General features: G+C 47.9%; 1 protein-coding gene across 1 annotated transcript in view; it reads right to left on the reverse strand.

The window, feature by feature from the left end:
- Positions 1–5003: 5003 nt before the first annotated feature.
- Positions 5004–12258, reverse strand: part of LOC119976170 (kininogen-1-like) — a 29810-nt gene continuing 22555 nt past the window's right edge. The window contains exons 6-7 of the mRNA XM_038816447.1: positions 9770–9856; positions 5004–5307 (exon numbers count right to left, since the gene is read on the reverse strand). Coding sequence (XP_038672375.1) covers positions 5092–5307; positions 9770–9856 — 303 coding nt within the window. The 3' untranslated portion in view covers positions 5004–5091. The remainder of the gene's footprint in view (positions 5308–9769; positions 9857–12258) is intronic.

The raw sequence follows: 12258 nt of genomic DNA on the forward strand, positions 1-12258 counted from the left end.
TCAGCTGCCAGCCTCCGGGCACTAAAGGATCTGTCTGCTGCTAATATGGGCGGGTGGTTGATGCCGGTCTCATCCCACTGTTGCTCGTTCTGGGTGAGTGTGCTTAACACTCAATTGGCTCTGTTTTATTCCTTAGCTCTAGAGTCGTCAGGTATCTTTATGATACCGCCACGAGGTTCAAGTTCAAGTTCAGATCAGTGACTCAATACACCAGTTAGTAAGTTCAAATAAGACATATTTATTATTACACAGTTATTTACTTCTCATGCATATAATACTAAGACTAAACTATTCCTACCACTACTAGGCCAATACTTATCTGGAATAAGGGAACTGCTGGATCAGGGAACAATGGCCTCTTGCTCTGTCCTGGATCCGCAGGCTTCCAGTTGGTGTGGACTAAAGGGTCAGGAGTGTCTATTCTCGTAGCGGGCGTTGTATGACACTTACTTGTTGGTGTAGCAATTGGACAGGCCTCTCCTTCTCACGTTCAAGTTCTTAGAGAGCTGCTGCAAAGGTGTTCTGCTGGGAGGGCCGGCTAAGAGAGAGAGGCCGGCTAACAGATTGAATTCGTCTTGGGACCTTACTTTTATAGGTCCCAGGGGCTTCGCGCCCTTTTGGGCGGACCCCTAACTCACTGGCAATCGATTGGGTCTCATCCCAATCGATTGATACGAATCCCCCAATACGGAGGCTGTTCCTCGATCGCGGGGCGGTTCTTTCTAACTTGTTTGTGTCCTTTTGTTTCAGACTCCGTTGGCACCGATAAGTCTGACCTGCTATAGAATGTTTCTATTGCAGCTAATTGTTGTGTCCATTGTGCCCGTGAATCACCGGGAATCGAACAATTAGTATGCAATCTTGTTAGTTTCTATGTTGTCTGGTTTCTTCACAGACAGAAGCCACAGAGAGGTTTCTGCAACCTGCTTGCCTTTCTGACCTTGTCCAGTTTTCCCTGCATGCAACTCAATGTTCTATTTTATGTTGGGAAGTGGCCAGCTTCGGTGGCTACACTCTCCCCTTGTGATCCTAACGCGATAAGGGTCGATTTTAGAGTCCGGTTCATGCGTTCCACTATACCGCTGGAATGAGGGTGGTACGCAATGTGGAAATTTTGTTTAATGCCGAATATGGTCAGGATGTTCTTCATGACCCGTCCTGTGAAATGAGATCCCTGGTCCGACTCAATACTTCTGGGAAGTCCCCATCTAGTAAAGATGTGGTGTGTCAGGATCTTTGTGGTTGTTTTGGCCGTGTTAGTTCGTGATGGGAATGCCTCTACCCATTTGGTGAACGTATTAATTACCACCAAAACGTATTTATAGCCATACCTGCATAGGGGCAATAGACCTATAAAATCGATCTGGAGGTTAGTCCAGGGGCCATTAATGGGGCGAGTGTGAGCAAGCTGAGCCTTTTTAGAATACCTCTCCGGGTTATTCTGTGTGCAAATTAAACAATTCTCGATGTAATGCGTTACATCTTCTCTCAAATTTGGCCACCAACAGAGCTGTCTCAGGTGGGCTGTGGTGGGGTCTATCCCTTGGTGTCCATGACCATCATGGAATAGGCAAATTATTTGATTTCTGTCCTTCTCAGTTTATCTTTCAGCAGCACACCATCATGTGTGGTCAGAGCGTGTTTAAACTTGTCATACGGGGCCGAAAACGTTCCTCTCAAAATCTCTCTGAGATTGCTGTCCTGTTTTTGGGCCTGTACTAGATCCTCAATGTTTGTCTGTGAGACCTGAACTGAACTCACACGGGCGCTAGCGGGGGGTGTCCAAAAATGTCCGTGCCTGGAACCTGCTTTTGCCAGTGCGTCGGCTTTCACATTTCCAGGGGGGGATGACCGATGATGACTTCGCACTTTAATTATTCTGTAAATCCTATCTTTTGCCTGTTCTAGGATATGGCGGAGCAATGGGGCTGATGGAAGGGGCTTTCCATCTGCGGAAACAAAACCTCTTGTCTTCCACAGGGGTAGAAAATCCGTCAAACTGTTGCAGACATATAGACTATCAGAATATATATCTGCCGGGCTGGGGAACAAAGCTGGGTGGTCCACTATATATGCTATGGCTGCGAGCTCTGCTGCCTGCGCGCCTAAGTGATCGGGTAACTTTAAAGCTATCTCTTCTAATGCGCGTCCCTGCGCATCCTCTACATAGATGCCGCATCCTGTAATGCACTTACCATTTAAAACAGTGGATGAACCATCCACATAAATCTTCAAGGGGGCACACGTGTCAGTGTTCTGGGGGTTTGGAGTTGAACTTCCTATCTTCTTGGGGGGCGTCTTTGCAATGAAGGATCCTGTGTTGTGGAGGGGGGCTACTATCTCTCAATCATGGGGTTGTCCTGGGTATTGGAGGTTGTCTGCTAAAAAGGTGTGTGTCTTTGTCTGTTTAACTGTGGGTCCACCTAGCTGTTCTAATTTGGCTAACTGAACCGTCCTTCAGTTGTCCGTCCAATAGAAGCTGTGTGGGGGTGTGTTCGGTCAGAATCGTTATGGGGTTGAGTCCGGTAATGTACGAAAAGTACTGTACTGCCCAGAATACTGCGAGTAGGTGACTTTCGCAGGCTGAAAATCCTTGGGTTTAAAAGTCTGGAGGCATAAGCCACTGGTCGTAGCTGCTCGTGCCGTTCCTGAAGGAGCACGGCCGAGAGGGTCAGATCTGTGCTTGCTGCCTCAATTGCATAGGGGGAAAGTGGGTCTGGAACTTGGAGTGCAGGGGCTGCGCTAAGGGCTTTCTTTAAATCGTCCACAGCCTCTGTATGCTGCGGAAGCCATTCCCAAGGGGCTCCTTTCTTAAGGAGGTCTGAAAGGGGGGCTGCCTTTGTCGCAAAACCATCAATATGGTTCTGACAGTACCCAACCAGTCCTAAAAATGACTGGAGGGCTGCAACATTTTGGGTAAGGGGCAATTTGACGATCGAGTCAATTTTTTGAACTCGACCTCGCGTTTGCCATGCGTGATGATCGTACCCAAATACATCACCTTACTCTCTAATATTTGGGCCTTTCTGGGGTTCACTTTACATCCAATTGTTTGCAGAAGTTCCAGGAGTTCAGACAGAAGCGTGATGTGCTCTGCCTTGGTGTCTGTCTGCAGTAATAGGTCGTCCACATACTGTACCAGACATTCGGGTCGGGAAAATTTAGCTAAACCATTTGCCAGCTCCCGGTGGAAAATGGAGGGGGAATTGTGGAATCCTTGTGGGAGGCATGTCCACATGTACTGCTGACCTTTAAAAGTGAATGCGAATTTGTACTGGCACGCCTTCGCCAGTGGGATTGACCAGAAGCCGTTGCTAATGTCCAAAACCGTAAAGTACTTGGAGTTGAGTCCCTGCTTGAGCATGGTCTCGGGACTTGTTGCTACCGTGGGGGCTACTGCGGGGGTGACTTTATTGTGTTCCCGATAATCAATGGTCAGACACCATGATCCGTCGGGCTTCCTCACTGGCCAAATCGGTGCATTATTAGTAGAGGCTACTGATCTAAGTACGCCCTGCTCTAATAAGCTCTCTATTACTTTGGTGATTTCTCCCTCTGCTTCCTGGGGAAATCTGTACTGTCGTTGTGGTCTAGGGTCAGGTCCTGTAATTTGAACGGATCCAGTCATTCTGCCGCAGTTGTGCCTGTGACTGGCAAATGCTGATCTGTTGCTCTTTAAAACTGCCCTAACCTGTTTGTCTGTGGAGAGTGTGGTCGGATCAAAGCAATAATCTCCTACTGCGCTAATCCTGTTTTCATACTCACCTACTGTGAGCGTTGCGGGGGCTCTTTCAGACCTTGCCATTCGCCAGACACACTGATTGACTGGGTCGAACGAAAGGCTGTGTGCATTCATGAAATCAATTCCGAGTATGTGTTCTGCTGTGTGGGGCAGATCTACTAGTACAATGGAGTGTCTGGTGGTGATGGTCCCTAGCTGAATGGGTACAGCGGGTGTAATGTGTCCCTGCTGTGAGTGTCCTGTAAAGCCGCTGAGTGTTATTGTGGCTGTAGTGAGCCACGTGTCCTTTTGGAACATGGTGGAGGAATATATGGTCCTGCGGGACCCTCCTGTGTCCCAGAGTAACTCTATGGGCTGTCCCCGAATTTTCGCTGTGACTACCGGTCATCCGGATCTGTCCCAGAGGGTGTCACAGACTCAAGTGGGGGAGCCCGAACACCGTCAGTCCGTTCCGTCCACATTGGTCTGTCCTGACTGCATCCCTATACTGTGAATGGGCTTCGCTCTGTTTCTGTTCAGAGTGCCTGTCTGTTGGCTTCTCTGTTATCTCTGTGGTGCATTGCATTCTCTAGCAAAATGCCATAACTGTTAAGTATAATGTTATTAAAGGGCTTCCCTGCTCTATGGTCCCACCACAGAGGTGTGTCCCCCCCTCCCCCTCCGCCGACTCCGCCCAATTGCCGATATGACGTCACTTCGACCAGGTTTACAACAGGTTTTTTAAAATGGGCGGAGAAAACTGGACTGTACGGACGGATAGGGACATGCCTGGGCAGAACCCGGAAACAACCCTGGCACTGCCTCCTGCCACCCTGGCACTGCTCCCATTGCTCAGACACTGCCCCGTCACTGCGAAGTGGCCGTGCCGGGGACTCACCACCGAATTCCATTGGGGGGTGCTCCCTTATCTGTGGGGGGTGGCGTTCCCCCTATCCATAGGGGTGGGGTGTTGCCTGTTTGCTTGTCTGGACGTCTCTGTGTGTTGGGGTGGGTTCCCGTTTTCCTTTTATCGGAAATCATATCTTACGATTACCGGCTTTTTCCAGCCCTGTCCCACCAGCCTGACAGAATGGGCCACACCTCCATTTTACTTTGCACAGTGTGCTGCACAAAGAAGCGGGAAAAGCTGGCTGTGCAGCTGTAGAGCTGCACGTCGGTTTTCTTGCCTTAGCCGGCACTTTGTGTAAAACAGGGAAAATTCCACCCGTATTCTGAGAAAGGTGTAGAGCTGATGGAAACAAGGACGGGTAAATTACAATGGTAACCTTTAGTACACTCTTTAATTCATTATTTCATTTTATATTAATGTAAACCAGCAATGATACAAGTACTTTATCGTTAAACATCCTCTAAGTCATGAATGCAGTTTGAGTCGGGCTGTTGCCTTCAGCTGGGGGAGCTGTAGTTTGAACCCGTACCAAGGGCTTCCATAGTTTTCCTGGGCATTTCGGAGCTTCCAGAACACTTGGAAACTGTTCTAATTGAGCAGGTTCTGTTTGATTTGATGGTTTCACTATCTCAGAGAATGGCCCCCAATCTCCAAATTGCGCTCTCTCGAATGACACCTACGGAGTGAGAGATTTAAGGTTATTAACTATCTTTGAAATATCCATCAACAATTATAACAGATTGAACTCTATTTCTGGTCAATTTAGAAACATCATCGGTTGTTCTCAGATCCTTGACAAATGCTGTTAATAAAATATAGGCCATGGTCCCTGAAGTGGAAAGTTTATCTAAAAATCGTGTGTCAACCTTCAACCAGGGGAGGGATTCTGCTGCTGACTGCGTGCTATGAAATTGTAAACACATTTGTAAAGAATTAATTGATAATTATTTCACATAGAGTTTCAACGGGAATCAGTTTCCATTATTTGGCAACTCCCATCAGCATGGAAATCAAGGCCTGGATTTTCACTTGAGTCAGGAGGACTCAGGGAGCCTTTTCAAAATGGCTGGCAGGCCAAAATATCACCATTCCCAAACTCATTCCCAGACTGCTGGATTTTCCAGAGCGCTCGGTTCCTGTGAAAAACGCACATCCAGCAATCCCAAACTGCTCAGCTCTGTTGCAGAGAAAGGTATGTGGGAAGAGATCTGGAAAATGGAGTATAATGTGGGAAAATACGACACTGTCATTTTGCAGGAAGAATAAAAAAGGACCACTTCCAAAATAGTGAGAGGTTGCAGAGCTGTGAGATGCAAAGGGATTTGTGTATCCTAGCGCATAAATCAGAAAAGGTTAGTAGGCTGGGACAGCAATTAGGAAGACTAACTGAATACAAAAGTAGGGAGGTTATACTTCAGTTATACAGGGCATCCGTGATATCTGGAATACTGTGCAGATGGATTGGATTCCCCGATTTCCAACGGCAAAATCGCATTTGCCGATTTGGCCGGAGAATCCGTTTTGATGCCGAAATCGGGGCAGCGGCATTTTTCGGATGCTCCGCCCCTCCATAACGGTATCATCGGTGAGTACGCCACACGCCATTGGGACAGCCTCAGGAAGTCACCCAAAGCCCCTCCCCTGATGCGCCGCCCCCTATGGGCCGACTTTCCGACAGCGTGGGGCGAGTCTGCTCTGAGGTTTCTTCAACCTCGTGTGGCAGCTGCAAACTGTGTCCAACGGCGCCACAGTTGGGCGGGGGCTGCAGGGACTGGTGGGGGTGGTCCATGGGTAAGCGAGGGGGGTAACAGGGGAGACACTATCTAGCAGGCCGGATCCACACGCGGCCAGCACCATGTTGTACGGCGCGACCGCCGCAGGTCACCGCCGTCTGCTTTTGTGGCCACAGACCCGGCAAATCTCCATCCGTATCTGCAGGTAAAGCTAGATCTTTACTTGGCATGGCTACTATCCTCCCATCGGGCGGAATATCGGTGCGGGGCCGGTGCCGACTTTTTGCCTGCAGGGAGTGGAAGGCCAACATGTTAGCATGGTGCATACCCTCATGCCCAGCCAGGTTCCATGGGCTGCACGGTGGCCGCGGTTGGTACTGCGAACCCTGCCCACATACATCCCTCCCCCACCCCTGCACCCCTATCCCGTCAGTATCCAGCACCATGGGGGCTCCTGATCCTATTGCCATCCCTGCTGCCAGGGTTACCGTTGGCTGGCACTGCTTTCATTGGGGGGTGCCATGGGTGTTGCCCTGGGTGGTCCGCCGGTGGGTGGCAGCCGGTTGGGCGGGGTGTTCGGGTGCGCTGTGGCGGGAGTTGGTGTGTGAATGTGAGCGCACCCATACGGCCTGTGTCACTGTGTAGAACCAGGGGCCGAGGTGGGTGGTCAGTGGCCGCCGCAATGGTGGTCGGTGCCCGAACACCGCCCCAGTCCTGTGGGGGGGCATCCCGGCTGCTCGCCCTGTTCTTTCTCCTCCTCCTCCTCCCCTCCCCTGGCCCTGCCAGGGGCTCCCCACTGCAGCCAGAATAGCCGGTGTCAGGGCCGGCAGCCCGCAGTCACACCACGCCATTTCCTACCTCATCTCTCTCTCACTCAGCAGCCATGGCACCAGGTGCATGACCTTTGAGAGCCCAAGTGAACCATGTCGTCGGGAAATTGGCCCATCAGTGCCAGAGAATTCAGGAGACCCGGAGAATAGAGTGTCAGACACGCTAATGATATGCCTACTGTACTTTTACCCTGCACGGTGAGCAACGCATTTACGCCATTTGCGGGGTGCCGGAGCATCCCAATTTGGCGTTAAACTGGCGCCTAGCGCAATTTTGGCATCAGAAGCTATCCTGTGCCCAATAATGTTTTGCGCTTTTGGAGCCGACAAAAGGAGAATCCCACCCTAATTCTCCAATTTCCGACGCCAAAATCAGATCCGGTGATTGGCTGGAGAAGCCGTTTTGACGCCAATATCGGGGCGGTGCCATTTTTCAGATGCTCCAGCCCCTCCAAAACGACATAATCGGTGAGTACGCAGTGGGACGGCCTTAGGATGTCACCAGAAGGCCCTCCCCCGATGCTCCGTCGCCGATGGGCCGAAGGTTTCAGCATCAGCCAACGGAGAATACCGCCCTCTTACTCAAAAGGTGCTGTAAGCAGAGCCTTTGAACACTTTTTGGGCAGAGTTAGGTAGATACTTGATCAAGAGGTGTGGGAAAATGTTACAAGGGGTAGGTGGGAATGTGAAGTTGAAGTTACAATCAGATCAGCCATGATTGTATTGAATGGCAAAGCAGGCTCGCGGGGCCAAGTGGCCTACTCCTGCTCCTAATTCATCTGTTCATATGTCAGTGTCCTCGGCCCAACCATCTTCAACTATCTAATCAATTACCTTTATTCCATCATAAGGTGGGGATGTTCGTTGATGATTGCACAATGTTCAGCATCATTCATGACTGCTCAGATACTGAAGCAGTCCATGACCAAATGCAGCAAAGCCTGGACATTTTCCTTTATGGCCTGTAAAGTGGCAAATAACATCCATGCCATACAAGTGCCAGACAATTACCATGTCCAACATGGGAAATCAAACCATTGGCCCTTGACATTCAATGGCATTACCATCACTGAATCAACACGCTAGGAGTCACCATTGACCAGGAACTGAACTGGACTAGCCATATAAATACTGTCACCACAAGAGAAGGTCAGAGGCCAGTAAGTCACCTCCTGACTCCTAAAGGCCTGTCCACCATCTGCAAGACATTCACTTGTCTGGATGAATGTAGCTCCAACAACACTCAAGAAGCTCTACACCATCCAGGACAAAGCAGCGCAGAAAAATTCACTCCCTCCACCACCGACGAATTGTAGCAGCAATGTGTGCCATTTATAAGATGCACTGCAGGAAATTGCAAAGGCTCCTTCGGCAGCACCTTACCAACCATGACCACTACCAACTGGAGGGACAAGGGTAACAACTACTTGGGAATAATACTACCTGGAGATTCCTCTCCAAGTCACTCTTCATCCTGACCTGGAAATATATCGCTGTTTCTTCACTGTATCTGGGTCCAAATCCTGGAACCTACTCTCTAATAGCATTCTGGGTGTACTTACACCTCAGGAACTGCAGGGTTTCAAGAAAGCAGCTCACTAAGTTGTTGTTGACCAGACAGCTCTGACTTTATTTGTCAAAATAAACTATTACATTGAGTTTTAATTACAGAAAGTGAAACTTCAAAATTAGCAAAAAAATAACTTTAAAATATCTTGGTGGTCAGTGGAACGATGCGATATTATGATATAATAAGACTAACAGAGATGTGGCTTTAGCTATGACATTTTAGGAAGCTGAAAATCCCTGGTAACAAAACATTTGGGTGGGGGGGTAGATAGAGTGGGGAAAAAGAGAGTGATAGAGATGTTAATCAAGTCCAAATATATGATTTGAATATAGGGATTAAATAAAGCAGGGTTTAAAAGCTCGGTGCTGTGAAAAATTACCTTGCATTTTCGATTCACCAGTTTCTGACTAGCTAGCAAATTCAGTTAATTTTTTATTTTTTTTTAATAAACATTTTATTGAGAAAATTCAGTTAACTTAATCAGTTTAATAGGATAGGATAGAATTCCTACAGTGCAAAAGGAGGCCATGTGGCCCATCGAGTCTGAAAGAACACCCTTCCCCGCCACCGCACCTAACCTGCGCATCTTTGGACGCTAAGGAGTACTTTAGCATGGCCAATCCACCTAACCTGCATTTATTTGGACTGTGGGAGGAAAGCAAAGCACCCAGAGGAAACCCACGCAGACACAGGGAGAAAGCGCAAACTCCACCCAAGGCCGGAATTGAACCCAGGTCCCTGGCGCTGTGAGGCAGCAGTGCTAACCACTGCACCACCGTGCCGCACAACTCATGACCGCTACCAACTGGAAGGACAAGGGTAACAGCTACTAGGGAACACCGCCTCCTGGAGGTTCCTCGCTAAATCACTCTTCATTATAGAAAGTGAAACTTCAAAATTAGCTGACTTAAAACAGTCAAAAATCTGTATTTCTTCAAGTACTGGCAACAAATTAAATTCATACAGAGATATATACATCCAGGAAATAATGAATTTTAGGATTACCGGATGAGATGGCGCAGCGACGCAGGTCACATCTACATGGGTATAATTCAACCAAACCTGTGTGCGCACAGTTGAGTGACAGAGCAGCTGGGGAAAAAAATAAATGATTCATTTTAAGAAGTGTGACCATATAACAGGAAAGAATTTAATTTCCTTAGGTCGTGGACTAGTTCCACTTTCTATGTAACGTTCCTTTAGGCATTACTTTAACGTGTTAACTTGGAAAGTTTTTACTATTAAATGGCAGCTCTATACATGTTGCAAGGTAAAATTAACCCCCTTAAAATTAATCTGCTGGAAAACTTGTGGGGTGAAATGATGCTATACATTTATACAATACAAACACTCATTACATACATATGAGATTATTTTATCCATTACTTTATTGCAGGAATGCCCCATGTATTTTAGCAATCAGAGCCATTCAAATTTGTAAAGGATGAGTTTATTCATATGACATATACTTGATCCCTCAGCTTTGACATATCCATCCAGAAAATCCAGGATGTCTCCTTTGCTTTTGGCATCTTAGGAGGAATGCCGAAGAATATTAAAGGGATTGAGAACCATCCAACATTACACCAATCAACTGACTAAAAAATAATTAATTTTCAGGATACGGGAACCACCGACAAGACCAGTATTTATTACCAATCTTCATTTGTCACTATGGTGGTGGACCATTTTCATGAACTGCTGCAAACTCTTTGCTGTGGTTTGCTAGAACTAAATGTCTGGCAAGATCCACTTCAGGGGACAGTTAACAGGCAAACACATTAGAATGGGATTGGAGTTACATTATACGATAGACCAGGCAATAATGGTGCAAGGCAGCACGGTGGCTCAGTGGTTAACACTGCCGCCTCACGAGCGCCATGGTCCCAGGTTCGATCCCGGCTCTGGGTCACTGCCCGTGTGGAGGTCGCACATTCTCCAGGTGTTTGCGTGGGTTTCGCTCCCCTACAACCCAAAGAGGTGCAGGGCAGGTAGATTGGCGACGCTAAAGTGCCCCTTAATTAGAAAAAATTAATTGGATACTCTAAAGTTATTTTTTTTTAAAGAATGTGGGCGGGATTCTCTGGTTCGCCAGTCATGTGTTCCTGGGCGGTGGGCCCTCGCCAACAGTGGGATTCTCCATTCCCACCACCTGCCAATGGAATTTCCCATTGTGGCCACCCCACGCTGCCGGGAAACCCGTGGGCATGACTGCACTGCCAGTGCAACGGACAATCCCAGTCGGTAAGTTCCTTTATGTAAAGGACATTAGTGAATCAGTTAGGCTTTGACAGAAAGCTTTATGGTCCATACTAATGGTCAGTTTTTATTTTCAGATTTTGAATGTGCTAAACTGACTAATTCTCTGGATTATTAGACCAGCTCTATAGAATATAGAACAGTACAGCACAGAACATACTATATTCTATACTGTGTGTCCAGTCATGTAGCCAACATGCTACCACATACAAGTTCAGTGACATAACACAAAGGAAAACATTGCCCCAGTTTCACTGAGTTATTTGTATATATTTTTGCAAACATTAAGAATGAACATCCCTGAGCTGCACAGTATCACATGTCAGTGAGCAATTTTACCCAAAGCGATCTGAAGATTTATTTTCATTACTTAGTTTTAGGCTTTCAGGTTCTCCAACCTATTATTCTACGTCATGTGTGTTAAGTAAACTGAGTGCACAGACATTCTTTACACATGTGGATAAGAAAATTAGTGTTTCACTACTTGTATTTGACGTAATCAACCATCACGCTGTCTGTGTGTGTACCCATTGTGTGTCGCAACTAAAATAAACTGACAAAAATCTAAAACAATGGGTGGAATTGTCCAAAGAATGGCAAAGTGCCAGGTTTTGACACAGAAATGCAGCCAGGTTTTCTGACCAGTTCTTCTGACATTCTGTCCAAAAAATCAGGGAGGTGGGGGGCGGTTTGCACTGTCGCTCTGGTGGGGTGGGCCCTGATGGAGCCGACAATTCCGGCTACACCGAGATCGGGGCGCTATTTTTAAATGGCTCCCCGATCTGCGAGAAACATGAACTCTCTCCCACCCTCCCACAGCCATGGAGATCCACCACCCACCCACAAACTTAGGGCATATTGGGGGGGAGCTCTTCCACCCCTCCCTTCCCACCGCATATTCGCCGGTGTGCACCCCTCTCCCCCGGACACAGATAAGGGCAAGTCCCCCTCCCCAAATACAGAAGGGTTACCCCCCCCCAGGCACTCACCCCTGGCACTGCCCACATAAGTGCTCCCAGACTGGGGGGCAATACCCAATCTTGGCCCTATCCAGGCACCTCTGCACCCCGAAAATGAAAACCAGTAGCGATTCGCGCTGATGTGATATCATGCTGCTGGGGAGCAACATTCCTTCGGGCCGAACGCTACGGTGTAAAGCGTTTATTGATATTTAAAGCAATGGAAATACATGATAATCAGGTTCACACCCTGTCTGGACGTGAGCCTGATCACGT

This window comes from Scyliorhinus canicula, chromosome 13 (genome assembly GCF_902713615.1).
Source record: "Scyliorhinus canicula chromosome 13, sScyCan1.1, whole genome shotgun sequence".
Classification (NCBI taxonomy): domain Eukaryota; kingdom Metazoa; phylum Chordata; class Chondrichthyes; order Carcharhiniformes; family Scyliorhinidae; genus Scyliorhinus; species Scyliorhinus canicula.